The following is a 17,195-nucleotide window of genomic DNA, read 5'->3' as shown; positions in this document are numbered from 1 at the left end:
ATTTGTAGTTAAACGCGATTTATTTTTAGTTAAAATCGGTTTTCTCTTGAACTTCCACAACTCCCCCCGCCTCTCCACAGATAAACACAACATGGCAGCAAGCCAGGATGAGCTCGTCCCCAAAAAAGGCACAGTGTCGTCGGTTGTTCGGAACTGGTTTGGTTTTGTGGCATCCGACAGCGAACAAATCACGACCCACTGCAAAGTTTGTTTGAAAGCTGTTGCAACCAAAGGTAGCAGTACGACCAATTTATTCCAGCACCTCAAACATAGGCATGCAGCCAAGTGGGAGAAATGTTGCTCTCTGCAAGATATACAGGACCGCAGCCCACAAACACCCGCTAAAAAACAGTCTACAAAAAAAACCGATTAAAATCGTAAATCGGGTTTGGTGTGAAAAAATCTGAGATTTTATTTTTAAGCCATATCGCCCAGCCCTACACTCTACCCTACACCCACAAACCACTTTTAAACTCTATCATGTCTTCCCTCCCTCCCCAGCCCCTCATTAATACACCATCAGTAAGTGCTATAGATGTAGGAAAGGAATGCAGATGATCTAAAAATTATTATAAATAAATAAAAAGAGTCTACAGCCATGCCAGTGGCTCTGTGAGGCTCTACTTACTGTACTCAGTGTGCTAACATGCTCACAGTGATAATGCTGCTGTTGTTCCAAAGTAAGCATCATGTTTATAATGTATCTCTCGATTCATTTTTATTTCCAAGGGGTGTTATCAGTGGGCGCCAATCAGAATGCCTCTGGAACCAATTGGATAGATCTACAACCAAACAGAGCCACAAAACATGTGACATGGGCTGTCAATTGACTCTTAACTACAAAGATTCCCTTTTTTCCAGTTCAGTGCCTGTGGTGGTAACACATCTTAGTGAGTATCAATGTTTTAGTCTACCTACCACGTTTTAATGTCTTTCTTCGTCATCTGTAATGTGAAAATATCAGATTGACGTATCTACCAGAGCAAGTAAAATATGACCTTGCAGATTTGTCTGATTCCCAGGCAGTTAAACTGAGTGTTGGACAAATTTAAAGTTTGACCCAATGATGGTGCTGGTTAAAGGGCAGGGGATCACTAAAGTTAGAATTCATCCTGAGGGAAACATGAATGTCTGTACCACATTTCATGGCAATCCATCAAATAGAGATATTTCACTCAAAACCACAAATGCCAGCTTCATGGAGGGGTTAGAGGAAAAGTAAGGGGACTAGGGCTGTTGTGATAACGGTGATAATGGGGTATTATTGGGTCCATTATTGCTTTTATCACAACAGCCCTACTCCCCTGACTATTGACTAAGGCATCCCCAGAGTGGGCTAGGCTGAAGAGACTTGATACAGCAGAAGCGCTGTCTAAAATGCAGTGCTACTCAGTATTCACAGGATTACAATACCACACAAGAAAAACTAGTGTAGCTTCCGCCTCACTCGCTCTGGAAAAACCAGCAGTCTTGTAGTAGAAAACGCAGATTGGTCCGCTAATAATCACAATTTGCAACAGCTGTGGTTTGTGTGCACTTGCACACAAGCAACCCTGTTAACAGACAACTTTAAGCTGAATATGGTAACTAACTGGCAAATTTATTCAACGGAAAGTTGCCAGTTAGCAGGGTCACAGACCCAGGAGGCAGGAGGCGGAGAGCGCAGGTGAGTAGTAGAAGCAGGCACTAAGATGGAACATTATCCTGTTGTACCCCTCACAAAGTAATTAGCAAAAAACAACAAAACTTGCGCTTCACAGTGACAGCTTTACAGGGGACCAGCAACATCATCAGAATTCATCCCTTGTAGACCATGAATGCTGGTGGGGCTTGAGTTAAAGTTGATACCAATGCAAAGAGAAGTGAGATATTCCAGTCTGGGCCAAAGTGGTGGACCGATCGAAGAGACAGACAAAATGACACTGCCATCCCTAGAGCCAGCATGCATTGCTAGCACGGCTAAGAAGCAGTCAATAAAAAGAAAAGCTCTCTGGCTTGGTTAAACATGGTGGAGGAAACATTTTGTAGATTTTGCTCAAAGTAAAAGGATAAAGTAAACTTGGCTGTGCCGTAGCGGAAACCCACAGCTGTTCTGTCCATCCCTTACACTCAAATCCACCATCTGCCAGCTCAGCCAATAATGTGTCACAGGAAGATGTGCATAAATTACCATAGGAGTTTAGCAGTGCATCCCTTCAGAGCAGAACCGCTGTTCTGATCACAAGCTGTTGGGCCCATTTATTAGCTATACCGAGCATATGAGGTCAGTTTAGTCATTCTTTCAGTTGTATTAAATGTGCTGATAAATGAAGAGCAGAATGCTATGACAAACTGCCTGAGCAGCTGCTTTTCTTTCAATGTGTGTTTTCTTTGACCCTGTACAGCAGTGCTTAGTACAACTGCAGGATTTGTCAAAGGCAGCAACTAAAAGAACTCAATATCGCTAAATTACACCCCTGGATTAAAATAGGAGCTATGACAACAGAGTGCTCCTCTCTCATATAAGGGGCATATTACACATCGGCAATGTTTGAGGGTTTTCTTGGAAATGCCTTTGAGGGATCGGATCATGCTTGTAATTGAGGACAAGCGATTCAGATGCCAACCCCTCCTCTAAGGAAATGAGTTTGGTTTGGGAGTTGGTCTGTGGATAGGAATTGCAAGGAATGAGGAGGATTTCTTTCTCACATTCCACAACCAGAAAAATATCTGATCTTACTGAGACATTTTCTTACAAAAGAGTCTTTAGGGTCAAAGCAGAATAATTGAGCAGGTTGATTTATTAACCACACTTTCCATGGCTATCTACCATACCCTGAATAACTAAATATATAGCCATTACGATGAAGATTCATCAGAAAATCTAAATTAGTTTGGGACATTCCCAGTGTTGCAACCTTTTTAAACCTGTGTCGGAGATAACATTGTGTGTTTTGATAGTCCATTTAACCACACATCTAGTTTATTTACTAGCTAAAACCAGAATAGCCCTGCAAAGTCTACATTCATAAAAGGTTACAGTTTATATCAGTGAGGGTCGACTAAATATTAAAAATGCAGCTGAGTATAATGTAATTAATTTCAACAACACCACAAAAGGTGAATCAACCCCTATCTGAAAAGTTTATCATCATAACCTTCCTCAACGATAGCCTTACCATAAGCAACAGCTACTGTAAGTGCATTCCATGACAAGTAATTGCCATTACAAACCAAAAACAAGTCAGGGTGATCTCTGACTTTAAAACAGGCAGTCACTGTTCTAATCAATCAATTAAGGGATTAAAAAGAATGCCAACAAGGCGCCGAATACACATTACATCATTAATTTACGTAACTGCTGTCAGTAACTCCAGATTGATCAAGGCCATACAGTGTCTGACAGAATTCACATGTTAGAACACACAATCAACACAGTTTATTTGGGATATAGTGTTTGCTGTAGACCTCCAAAATTAGGTTTTTTGATCAACTGCTAATGCCAGGTAGACTGAGAAATCATCATCATGGTTTTGAGATTCATATTTCCCCCAGGATCTCGGGCCTCCTGCATCAGTCAGACACCACTGCTTGCAAAAACACTGAGCTTCGTGACTTTTCTCTTCCTCTGTGATAGATGGTAGTAGACAGATCATCTATCCAATGCCGAGTATTTACTGAAAATGCCCATCCGTTTCCAACAATGACTTCCCAGATGGTTCCGTGTAACAAACCATCTGGCACAGTCAGGTTATAAACCTGGCCCTACACTGTGGTTCCAAATTATTTACTGGCCATCTGGCCAGTGACCATTTTATTTTCCGTCCAAACCCCAAATTTACCGGCATTTGGCGCTTGGTGGGTGTTCATTTTGGACCCTGCCAACTCTCAACTTTTGACTAAATTGTTGGCTTAATAAGCTTATATTTAAGTGCTTTGCAATAAAAACAAAAGGTGTCAAAGCCACACCTGATCAAGATGAGTATATTTCTTTAAAATGCTTGGAAACTATTTTCCTCCTATAAAATGTGTTGTGTTAGAAAAGAGCTGCTGAAGACATTGTTTGCACATTTATAAACTGTGTGCTTGTTATAGTTTCTAACATGTATCTAAATTGTTTAATTACGTGAGCCCTTCTTTCAGCATTAGAAAGTCCACGTCTATTAATATGGTCTGTCTTTTCTGCTGCACAAATGTTATTCGCTATTGCGCAAGCTGTCATTGCTTCCTTTAAAGATATGAACAAGCTGCATGGATTTTCATGCCTGGAGTTAAAATGCTTGAGAACATAAATGTCTAAAAAGTGAAGTTTAAGTGTGTCTTTTAGGCTGTAAATTCTTGTGTGATGACAACATGACACAGGGGAAATAGTTCTCCTTTAATTGTGGACTGGATGGGTTTGCTTGACAGAAAGAAATACCACCAGAGGTATATTTCTCAAGTGAAAGCTGGAACTTGGAGCTATAGTGTCAGTAAGTGCTCCCATAGGGGAACATGTGTCACACAAAGACCTGTTTGTTTTCTCCTGCATCACTGATAGTACGATCATCGAGCAAGCTAAAATATAATTTATTTTTCAATTATGATTTTTCTCATTCTTCTTGTAAGACGCAAGACTACCAGTGAGAACAATGAGAGTATAATCTGTCCTCTCTCCCTGCTCCACTGAACACATAGATTTGACTTGAATAACACCGTATAGGACAACCCAGGGATAAGACACTGCTGATGGCGAGAGAAAGGTAAAAATACCAGATAAAAAAAAATTATATCTAAAAGCAAGAAGGTACGCTGAAGAACAAAATGACAGAGAAAAAGAAAAAGAGAAGCAGCGTAGAGAGGAGAGTGCGCAAAAGAGAGACATATGGATGTAATTGAGGACCGATGAACTGATGATGTCATCTCACAGTCAGGTTATCAGGCCCCAGGCAAAGCAGCTACGACTCACAAAACATGTTTCTCTTCTTAAAACATATGGGAACACAACACACACAGACAACATATGCATACTTCTAGATGAGCTACAGTTCATACAACATGCCAAGTTAGTCCCAGCACTTGGGTAGCATAGTTAACATGTTTGCCTAGGCTAATCCTGGAAACTGAGAGTGTTAGCCTTTCCAGTTTGAATTGTGTTTGAAGCTTTAGTTTTCTTTACCTACACACACAGACAGACATACACACCAACACACACACACTCTGTCCTTCCCATTAGCCTCTTTGGCATGGCAACACAATGACCTCATTTGGAATGGGCTGAAATCCAGTAAAAAGACACACATACATACACACACAAGCAGACACACATGCACACGCACACACACAGCAGTAGAGCCTGTACAGTCCCATATAAGGACTTGCTGATGATGTAATGGGCGCCACTGACTGCGAGTGAGACTCAGTGTGCAGAGCACTTCTCATAATGTTTGGTTTTCCGGATGGAATGTCCACATCACTGGGATCTCCGGGAAAGGGAGAGGTGAAAGACTAGAGACAATTTATTCTCTGAGGATTTTCAAACAGCCAACAGCACAGCACAGGTAGGAACAGTCAAAGCTGGTGAAGAGCAAAAATATATAATGTACATTTAGAAACTGAAAACTCACCTAAAAGTTTGCTTTTTAACTGCAAGATGAGGTTACAGGCAAAGTAAGTACTGTCCAGTTCTGCAAAGGTTTGATAGATAGAATGTCTTACAATGCTATGTTGATACAAAATAACAAAAGTGTGCATTTCAAAGGGTACCTAAGTTGTATATTTGAGGACTGGACTAAAGAGCTATGTCTTACTTTGAAACATTTACACTGAAAACCTATGCCATTTAATTTTCACTTTTGCAATTGTTCTGTGCGTTAGAGCAATAAATTCTCATCAATTCTATTTCGGAAGATACAATCTTTGTTAATTTAACCCATTCACCCACATACACACACATTATAGTTGTAAGTTATATGTATCTTAATAGCAAAAAGTACCAATGTTCTAAATGTAAAATTTTTTATCCACAAATAAATAGCAACTCTCACATACATTTCAATATGAACACACAGGAATATATGCATCTACAGAGTTATATGGAAAACATGATATGCAGACTTAAAGAACATAAATGCCAGTAAACCTAAATGTCGGCACTGGATCTCTCCAGTATGCAACACTAGCAGAAAAAAGTTGCACTTACATGAGGAGACGGATTCTAAATAGTAAAAATCGACTGACGAGAGATCACTTTGATGTGCCTCAACGTCGCAATAACACATGACACAAAATGTACAGCGTGTATTGCATTTGTACATTGCTGGTATGCATTTGGGGAAATGTGAGTGACAGCACTTGGTAAATCTAGCCCGTCTGTAATTACTTATGGAACCAGGGGGAATTCCTGCCTCTCCTAGCTGGAAATGGGGTGGTATTCGATGTGCACAGAAGGGGGGTGATTGTGTGCAGTGTTGAGGGTACTCAAGGGTAGAGGAACTTCTTAATTAACAAACACTCCCTGCCAAGGGACCATCTGCCATGATAGTCAAAACATACTATAGAACGCATGCTGCCTGGAAAGAAGTGCAAAACAACATGGATATACATAGACATATTTACATGTTTTAGGGTTTACAGGTAGGCGCACACACACGCGCACACAAACACACACACACACAAACACACCGACACACACACTAACTAGATATACACACAGAGAGATTTACAAAGGAGAAAAAGTATTCCTAGCTTTTGCAGAGGTTTGAGTAGGGAGGAAACTGTGACTCAAATTCTGAAAACGAAAATAAATGTTTATGCTGGAAATACACAACTTAGGAAATTATTAGTGTTTAAAGGTTGTGGCCAAGAGGTTAAGTATAAACATGAAAATGTGGCCTTGGAGGCTGAAATAGAAGGCAATTACACAATAAATCCAGTCCACAACACTCTGTTTGACATCAGCGTGATGTTTTTTTTTTTTTCTCTCAACAGACTCAAGCTCCTAATTGTAAAGGAGAGGGAATACCAGGAGATAAAGGAGAAGAAACGTGAAAAAGAAGTATCAACTTTAAAGAACGAGCTGACCAAGCTGAAGGCTTTTGCACTGCTGGTTGTAAAGGAGCAACAGTATCTGAGCGAGCTGCTGGAGGAACAGAGGCGTTGTGTCAAAGAACTGAAAGCCATCACTGACCACATCGAGCGGGAGGTCAGTGCTGCTCACCCCAGTGCAAAAAAAGAGAAGCTCAAATCCCTGCATCTGGAGGTGGAGCACCATAACCAAGTTTCCATCCTCAATCAAAGCCAGAACACCATGACAGCCCCAAGCCTGCTGTCAGAGGTTGAGATACTGAGGAGAAGAGTAGAGGAAATGGAGGGAAAGGATGAGGAGCTGCTGCGCATGTGGGGCCAGTGTAGAGACCTGGACCACAAACTAGCGAGGGAGACAAGCCACTGTCGTAGCTTGAGAGTTGATATGGATAAACTCAATGGCAGAATTAACGAATTGGACAGGATAGAGGAGGTTTTAGGTAAGAGCAAACAGGACTGCAGTTTTCTGAAGGGCAGCTTGGATCGAGAAAGAGAGGTTAGCAAGATGCTGTCGGGTGAGCTTGACACTCTGAAAGTTAGGGTGAGAGAGCTAGAGGCCATCGAAGGCCAACTGGAAAAGAGTGAAGCAGTGACTAGACAGGACCTGGCCAAGCTCAGGTCACTGACTGTAGCGTTGGTGGAGGACAGAAAGACCATGGCCGAGAGGCTCCGACAGGCTGAGGAAAAACTCAACAGAAAGGAGGGCAAGAGAAATGAGCACAGCAATTTGGCAACAATGACAGAAAGACTGAGAGAGGAGAGGCAGCAAACACTGAGGTCTAAGGCAGATTTAGAGGAAAGGATTAAGGGCATAGCGAAGGAAAAAGATGAGCTCCATGACAGACTAAAAACAGAGGAGGAGAGGAACAGAGAGCTACACAGTAAAATAACCATAATGAAGAAAAGGTTACAGGTCTTGGAAAACAGGAAAGAAAAAGAAGAGAAGTACACAAACAGCTCTATTCCAAATAACCCTAACCATCACTGCCAAACAGAGGACAACAAAGTCAAAGAATTGACCCAGGAGCTAGACAGGCTGCGAAAGAGACTACAGGATAAAGAGATGTTGGAGGGAGAGCTAATGATGGTAGAAGAGAACTTTGAGTCCCTGGAAAAGAGGTTCAAGGATGAACAGAAAAGGTCCCATGCCCTAACAGAGGAGCTAGAGGTGGCAAAGAGGGAGCTTTCCAGGTATGACCAGGCAGAGAAGCAGGAGGTCAACCAAGAACACCTTCTCCTTTGCCGTCTTCAGAAGGAGCAGGTTAAGTCCAGGCTCTTAGGCAGGGAGGTAGACACCTTGAAGGAGAAACTACAGAAGCTGATGGGAACTGAGGAGTCCATCTGCAAGGTTCAGACGGATCACTCCACCCTGCAGACAAAACTGACCCAGCAGGAAGCCAGGAACAGAGAGCTGGCCAAAGAGATGAAGGAACTGAGTAGTGAGCTAGAGAGGTACAGACAAATCAAGAATTGTACACCTGGTGCAAGTAGACAACACCTCTCAGACCTTCATCAGACCACCAAAGAGGTTCAAACTGAGCAGTGTAGCCTTCCTCCTGACTACAGCGAGCACAGCGAGAAACTAGATGAAGAAAATGAGGATGAGGACCCAAACCATAATACAGAAGTCATAAAAAGAAGAAGCTCTCTTGTCAACAACCTCAATAGCTTGAACAGTGCAAATAATAACATAAACCAATACAGGAGCCATTCAGCCAATGGCATAGATATGCACCAAACAGTCAATGGAGAGGTGATGATGTTAACACACACTCCAGGGCAGCCCTTGCACATCAAAGTAACACCGCACCATATACTCAATACAGCCACACTCGAGATTAGCAGCCCCACCGGAGACACAGCTACATCCTACACCAGCACAGCCGTCATTCCAACGAGTGGGGCCTCACCTAAGCAGAGAATTACCATCATCCAGAACTCAGCTCTGTCTGGAGTTAATACTAAACCCCCCCCTTCCAGCCCTGACCGCACCGTCTCCCCACTTAACGGAACACCCATCTCTCGGGTGTTAAGTCCAAATTCCTCACGCTCTGTGACACCCGACCACAACACCTCCCCCATTCAGATTGTGACATTCAGGACCTGTTCTCCGGAGCCAACAGAAGTTGCCAATCAGACTGTCTTCAGCAAGACACCGGAGCGGCAGAACAGCTGGCAGCATCAGAGGTCCAACAGCACCGACGCAAGTCCCAGTATCATCACCTCAGACGATAACAAGATCCACATCCATCTGGGGAGCCCATATATCCAGTCCCTGAATGGTATGACCCACAGCATCCCACAGCCTGTCGGCCCATACTATCTCCGACATGAGCAAAGGACTCAAGTGCTCGCCAATGGCTGTCATGTCAAAGGTGTTGGCAAGATTACAAGTAGCATCACTATATCCCCTGCTACCTCTTCAGCCTCACATTCCTCAAATATTACAGTAAGTGGCCTTTGTGATTAGGTGAAAATGGATATATTCTGAACATACAGTATTATGTTCTCAGTCACATTCCCAGACTAGACAATTAAAACAATACATTTCCTCTAATGACAACCCAGTTTGTTGTATTTTGAGTCAGTCATCAAATAAATGCTTTGTAGTATTTGTCCTACAAGACCCTTTGTAACCCCTATTTGATCTAGTTAGTCTGTCTCTAGTTTTTCTGACTTCAAATCAACCCTTTATTGAATGTATGACATGTGTTTCTAGTATGAAAGCTAAGTGAGATATCGTAGCAACCAAATGTGTGATGTGCTTTCTGATCATTTTCTGTTTCATTAATGTTTTTTTCTGTTCATTAAAAGTGTTGTGTTGTTTTTATTTATTCACCTTGAATACTTTTGAGATAGGGTTGGCAACAACACAGCTAACAGGTTGCTAGCCAATTTAAATGCACAACAGCCAACTCCACAGTGCACAGCACAACACATCAAACACTTGGTGGACTCTAATCTGTTAATTACGTTCATTTCTGCCACAAGATGAGGGAGACAACTAAGAATTACTGGGATAGAAAATGTTTATGTGTTTGACACAAAAATTTAGTCACCCACTATCTCAACCACAGCAAAATTCCTCACGACTGTGTGTGTGTAAGTGTGAAACCTCCTTCAAGTGTGCACTGGAAAACTCAGCTCATGTTTTTCTGACACAATAAAACTCGGAACACCTAGTGGCGGTGCAGCTGTTCAGGTTTTATGGTGGATGGATTACTAAAAGCCTTTTTCTATTTTGACTATAAATTGTAATGATCAGACCCTTAACATATTTGAAATTGACAAATGATATACAATTACATTTTTGCATAAATCCATTTAGACATTTCCTCAGCCTTTTTACTTGTTTACTGTCAAAAGAAAAACCTGGTAACCCCTTTAAAATCACAAGGCAACCATGGAGCAGCAATTAGCATGCCAGTGCTGGTCAGTCTCGGTTTGTTAGACACTTTGCTGTGTGCAGCAGGTAAAGCATCAAGCTCATGTTATCTAGCTAAACCTCTTAATGATGCAAAGTTTCTCGCAGCATCATTTTACAACACATTAAGTTGTAAATAGTTGGTATAAAATAGTTGATTTGCTTACTTTATGAACATTTCCTGTTTACTTTTACTGTTTACTCTGATTTTCTTGTTTGTAAAATGCACATGACACAGGAAAGTACACAAGTGGAAAACTGGTCAGTGGTCTGAGTGTCACGTAGAAAATAATCCCACACAAACAAAAAACTTGTTTAAATATTTTTTTTAAAAAACATCGCATCTTCCAAGGCATGCAAAGGAAAAATATCTATCCAGAATATTAAAAAGGTAAGAGGGATACAGTCGGCAAATATAATGAGAAATAAAAATGTGCATCAAATCACAACATTGTTTAAACAAGAATGAACTGAACTGAAGGTGAGCCTACTACTGAGGAACAGTATAGCGAATTGATTTTGGAGAAATATTTTGTTTCAATGTAATTACCTTCATCCTCATACATGATTAAAGGGGATGGATTTTCCAAGATGTGAGAGCCTTTTGGGGAAAAAAAATTAACCAACAGGAACCAAATTAATTTCAATTTTACCAATTTAAAGAATTTATTCTAGGCTTTTAAAAATGTACCTACATCCTCTTGACTCTGTGTTTTCATTTGATTATAATCATCAAATAATCTCATCTTTCCGTCACGCACTTTGGTAAACATTTGTTGTTTCTGAAAGTCCCCTATAAATAAACTGACTTGACTTTACTATTATCTGTATTTAGGCCAGCCAAGTCCTTTAAATAAATTGGAGACTAGAATCAACCCTGAAACCTTAATCACAGCATTCATGGTTTTAAACCATTAATCACAACAAGCATGAGATCTTTTTTTTTTGGAAAGTTCAACACCACAAAATATATGGTTAGATAGTGTGGCAGATATAAATGCCCACAGAGACCAACAGGCATAGCTTAAATAAATTCTATCAAGTTGCCAAAGTTGTGTCCTCGAAATAAGAAACTATCTGACAGTACTGGGGGACAACATATGGGTTCCTGTGGTAGGAGAGGCTGGTATAGAGCCGACATAGCAGGTATATGATGACAAACATGGAGAACCATTAACCACACTGACATCACCGGTTGGCAAGGTGGAAGCCAGATGAGGCATTTGATGACAGTTTGGGACAGACTGTAGCGTGACAGAGGCCCCGTGAGAATCTTCGTCTTTAGTGTGAGTGTTTAGCCACAAGACCCATCGCCTTAAAAGTAATACTGCTTCTCATGAATCTACTCTTTATTCTTAAAGCTTCAAAGCCAGTCCCGTCCTCTATCTATCAGACTTCAACTCTCCTTTTCTGTCTTGTCAGTTTGTTGCATGGCAAAACATGTGCAGCACAACTGGCTGGAGCTTTGTATGGATGCTTTTATATAGGTATGCTTTTATATAGGGATGCAACAATTGTGAAATTCTGGACTGATACCAATGTTTAAGATAACAATTTGGCCAATAGACGATGCCACTACCGTTGTTTTTTGTTGTTGTTATTTATTCGTCCTTTTTTGTAAGGGAAATAAAGAAAGCAACAAAGATAAGCCTCTCTGCCTCGCTGCAGCTCAGTCTATTTCTAAGAACATCCTAGATGTGAGACGCAGAATTGAGAAGCCACTCGCTGTCCATACTGCTGCATTGAGCATATAGATATTTGAGTGCAATTTGTGCCAGTGCTGGAAAACGGAGGTGATTATTTTTCCAATATTGGAGTTGGAAATAAGCACAATATTTGTCATTCATACAGTGTGCAATGCATTGTAATCACGGCCCATTGCACCATGGTGCTATAGCGTCTATACCAGATCGGTGGTAAAGGCCATATGTTCCACTTTTAAAAGTGTAAAACTGAGACATCTTTGCACAAACAAATGCTTCACAAAAAAATAAATACATCTGCAGGAGTGAACACCAAGTGAACAACTAACTACCAGATAATTATGCCTCTTTTCTTTGATCAGATTCCTCCAGTGTCGCTGAAGAAGCCTGTTCCAACAAGGATTCCCAAGACCAAAGGAGTAACTAATAGAAGAAGCAACCGAGCTCTCAATACAGGACAGAGAAACGGAAAATTTCCTTCAGTGCATACAGGGGAAAAAATGACCCTGAGAGTGCCCAGCAGGACTGTGACTACAACATGTTTAGCACTGCAGCCCAGTGTTATAAAATAATTTTGCTATAAAAATATGCAAATCATATTTAAGGATTGTGAATATAATACAGATATCTAGACAGTATGAGGTTATTGCAACAAAAAACAGAAACAAAAGCTAATAAGTCAAACAACTGACAGTTGTATCAGTGTATGTCAATCAAGTGTAGTAAAAATAAATGATTCCACAACAATAAAAGACGTGTTACAAACGAGTTGTTCTCTTAGTAATGCCAGACACCAATCTGAAATATGTCAATTTTATTCTGCTGCTCACATGTAACAGGTTGACAGCTCATAGACCATTTATTTTAACAGGTAATGTGGGTGCATCCATATTACAGCACCATATCTCACTATCATTAAAACTGAGCACTTGTAAAAGGACAGTATATGTAAAATGTACAGAGGCTATAATATCATTAAACATATGGATTAGTGCAGTTGGGGCCAATAATGGTAAATGCCAATAATTGTTAAACACTTTATATTAATCACATTTTATTTACCAGAATCACTGTCCTCTTCTGCATAAATGTGCCCAAATACATGAGTGTGTATGTAAGTGAGAGACAGAGAAGAGAGAGAGAGAGAGAATATGTGTGCATGTCAGAATAAGGTGAATATAAAACTTTCACTTTAATACCTCCTCCACATCATCTAAATGAATCCTGCTCGGTAACGCAGCAGCACTGTCCAGCACAATGGGGTCAGTAATCCTTAAAGTACATGGCTGCCCTCTGTTGGTATGCAGAGTGTATGAAGCTATGCAAGAACTTCTGCTGTTGATGTTTGTAAGTTAGATCCGGATGGGCACAGCAGAAATAAGTTATGTGTAAGTCTAAATATGAGGTTTAGGAGAAGGTACGCGGCATGACAGACAAAGTTAGAGGAACACAAACCGAAACTATTCTCTGTGATGACACACACACACACACACACACACACACACACGTGTTTACATGCCTTCTGCTTGTAACGACTGATGCTACCAACGCTAACTTTCCCTGTCGCAACAAGTCAGAGTTAAACCACACAGCAACTTAACCACCGCTACTTTGTGTTTTACACAGTCGCTATGGCAACTGACGTTAACGGATCACAGAACGTTGCTAAAGCAACTCACTGGACATCGCTGGCTCGCTAACGTTAGCTTACAGTTAGCCATTAGCCAACCGATATTTCTTGCGTCTGCCACTTTAAAAGTTCGCTTTTTGGAAATACACCAAAGCCTCCGGGAGCACAAGTCTCAGAAACACTAAAAATGAAAGATAGTGGAGTTAAGGAAGGTACCTGATTTACCCTCGTGCGCCCACCACTCGTCCCCCAGGTCGTCTCCCATTTTCCTCCGCCAGCAGCCTGTCCAATCCGAATCTACCGCTGAGACAGCACGCTGGGGGTGTGTTCACGGGCAGCACGTTTAAAACACACAGTGTACAGCCTATAAAGCGACACCATGCAGACTAAACCAAGTGATATGGTCTTCCCACATCATAGTTTAAACAGTAGTTATATGTGGGGTTGGGTCATAGGTATCTTTACAAGAGCATACTTTAATTTTGTACTAATGTGACCCCGCATTATGCCACTTACTCACTGTAACGTTTACTTTATATTTGACCTGAGGAGCTCCCTCACCATGTCACTATTTCCATAGTTTAATAGAGTATGCATTAGAGCAGTTTTCTTCTCCTTTTAACTTCTCAATATATATATATATATATATATATATATATATATATATATATATATATATATATTTTATCTTTCTCTTTTCTTTTACTTTTAAGATGTTTGTCTTCCAAGTGATCACAATAATAGGCCAACCCTTTTAATTAACACCAGATAAACTTTAATAGCCGTTTGACCAAAATAACACCAAAAAAAAGCCTGTTTGAATAAAAATGAGAATATGGTTCTGACTCACACTAGCTGCTAATGCTGCAAGTCTATTTTTACCTTCACCACGAGATGAGCAAGCAAAACAACCCCATATTAAGCTTATGTCAAAGCTGTTACATGGTTGCTTGGGGGAAAACCACCCTCAACTGTCTGGATGTTTTTTTCTAGCAAATAGAAAGCTGTACTCCTAGGCAACAGTCTCTCTAAACATGATATGAGAAAACATGTCAATTTTCCGATAAGAAAAATAATAACGATAATCTGTCTATCGTCTGTTTGAGGTACAGCCACAGGTCTGCAGAAAGTTTAAAAGATTTACTGAGGCTTAGGCACAGAAATCCACAACAGCTCACACAGAGCATGTAGTGTGTAAAATTACCAACAGCAGGCAATGCATAAGCCCAGTGCTCGCTCACTGGAGCTGAGAGCACTAAGCTATAAATGCAGTCCTCTATATAAGTTTGTGCTCTAGTGTGCTTTTGTTTTTCTGCACAGAAGAAGTTTACATCTTCCACTTTTTGCGAGCACTGAGCTTTTTACATCTTCTTGTTGTTTTGCAGTGTGGGTCAGTTGGAAGCCCCCCTGTGTTCCCCCACCGTCGTTGGTGTTGAAGTTAATATTTACATGTTTCAGGAGAGAGCAAAGAATATTAGAGATAATTCTGATGCAGTGCCACCAAAACAGGACCTCTTCTATGATTTTCCTTTTTATCAGTATAGTTGCTTTAAAATGGCTTGATACATGGTGTAGGTGGTTGTAGGTGTAACTGTTTATCAATTATATATTGAATTGTTAGTCTTAGATGGCCGAACCTTAATCATGACTGTTTGGTTGGGGTAATCATTTTAAACTGCAAATGTTAACCTTTTTTCAAATGACATCTGCAATTATAGGATAAATCCTCATTATTTATCACAAGGTGATGTTTCCATAGAGGATGGGAGCAGTAACCTACTGTTCTATTGAGTATTTCTACACATTACTAAACACATCTTTACATCGTCTGTCATTACGGTTTTGGCTGGGTGATGTTATTTTCCAACGCAGAGAAGAAAGGAAAAAAAAAAGGAGGAGGAGGAGGAGGACGTGTTTGGAATAGTGCCCTCTTTTCTGCAGCTGTAGCGGAGGGGAGGGACAGGTCCTCTGGGAGTAATTGCATGCTTTTTTGTGTTTCTATCGGAATAACACATTTCTGGCTGGTAGAGGCTATGAGATGTTTGATTAAAGCTTTGCCACAAAAAAGAACAGACTGATTACTGGGGAAATTATAAAGGGTTCAGAATGGTTATGCTGTGTAACCCTCAAAATGGGGGAAGAAAAACAAATCAAGAAAGAGAAAGGAAGGATGCAGTCAACACATTGTGCTGAGGCCTGCCAACATTCAGGCAGGACAATGGACTCTAAATGGTAGCGTTGTATGTAATTAAGCATCATTCCTGTAAAACACAGGCCGCTTCCTCATTTGTCATTCTCTCTGTTCATCGTTTGGCTGCTTTTTCACTTGGAACAATATGCTGCACAAAAGCACATTCCTTTTCTATAGACCCCAGGGAAACTTGTGAAACTTTAAAATCTGCTTTTCCTGTGTTAGTCAGCCAACATGTATGCCAAAGAGACAGTGCTCTTTAAAAATGGTAAACAGTACAGAATGGGTGGGGTTCGCTATCTTAAAATCCTCATAAAATTATCTCAGCCCGACATTTTTGAACTTGAAGAAGAGGTCGTAACAATGAGGTGGAAATGAGGAGGAGGTTGTGGTAGATTGTGGTGCTGTGCATTTGCTGATGGGAAATAAAATATGAAAAATATGATACTTATTTAGTTAGTTAAGTTAAGTTAAATTTAAGTTTCTTTAAGTTTGATTTCAAATTTTGTTCGGCATTTTGGGAAATAGACGTATTCGCTTCCTTGCTGAAAGTAAGATGAGAAGATCGATACCGCTCAACATTTGTCAGTTAAATCTGAAAATATAGCTTGACAGCAGGAAATCACTGTGCTCAGCCAAGAGTATGTCCCTCACATTAAACACACAACTTGTGAGTTGTACGCCTCAGTTTTTGTATGAGATAAAACATGTAAATTAATGAGTTTTGCGAAGCACTGGTAGATGGATTTTTTAAAAACCTTTGAACAGAGACAGGCTTGCTGTTCACAGTCTTTATGCTAAGCTAAGCTAACCAACTGCTGTAGCTTCAAATGTAATGGACAGCACTGAGAGTGGTATCTATCTTCTCATCTAACTCTTGGCAGGTAGTGTATATAGTGTATTACCCAAAATATCAAACCATATTGATTTCAGAATTTAACTGACCTATGCTTAGCAGACTGTTTCAGTATGCATTATGTGAAAATCCTTCCTATAAGGACAAATGTATTACACTATAGTTTGAATAATATTGTAGCAACACAGGGAAAAATTATGTTGCGCAGAGATCTAAATAAGATCAGAGAAGTCTAGAAAGTTGTGAGAATGCTGAAAGAGAAGATGAACGTCATTGTAATTAAAGGCGGACAGCTGTCTCTTTGGGCCTCTGATTGCACACTGTGGAGCATTGGTGTTAATGTGTTT

General features: G+C 40.5%; 2 protein-coding genes across 4 annotated transcripts in view; one reads left to right on the top strand and one right to left on the bottom strand.

The window, feature by feature from the left end:
- The window catches only part of cmss1 (cms1 ribosomal small subunit homolog), a 34,335-nt gene extending 20,207 nt beyond the window's left edge, over positions 1 to 14,128 (bottom strand). For 2 of the 3 annotated variants that reach the window (XM_051403849.1, XM_051403850.1), the window contains exon 1: positions 14,018 to 14,128. In XM_051403849.1, the coding sequence (XP_051259809.1) occupies positions 14,018 to 14,066 (49 nt within the window). In that variant the 5' untranslated portion in view covers positions 14,067 to 14,128. The remainder of the gene's footprint in view (positions 1 to 14,017) is intronic. The other variant, XM_051403851.1, reaches the window with a different exon arrangement.
- Positions 5,372 to 9,878, top strand: LOC127365589 (filamin A-interacting protein 1-like). The gene is made up of 2 exons (XM_051403833.1): positions 5,372 to 5,519; positions 6,949 to 9,878. Exon 2 carries the CDS (start codon positions 7,268 to 7,270, stop codon positions 9,512 to 9,514), a length of 2,247 nt encoding a protein of 748 aa, XP_051259793.1. The 5' UTR covers positions 5,372 to 5,519; positions 6,949 to 7,267; the 3' UTR covers positions 9,515 to 9,878.
- Positions 14,129 to 17,195: the final 3,067 nt, after the last annotated feature.

Source organism: Dicentrarchus labrax, unplaced genomic scaffold (assembly GCF_905237075.1).
Source record: "Dicentrarchus labrax unplaced genomic scaffold, dlabrax2021, whole genome shotgun sequence".
NCBI lineage: Eukaryota > Metazoa > Chordata > Actinopteri > Moronidae > Dicentrarchus > Dicentrarchus labrax.
The sequence above is the reverse complement of the archived record's forward strand: the minus strand, read 5'-3'. Positions and strand labels throughout refer to the sequence as shown.

Coding starts and splice junctions, on each gene's coding strand:
- LOC127365589 (XM_051403833.1), top strand. CDS start 7,268: ATGACAGCCCCAAGCCTGCTGTCAGAGGTTGAGATACTGAGGAGAAGA.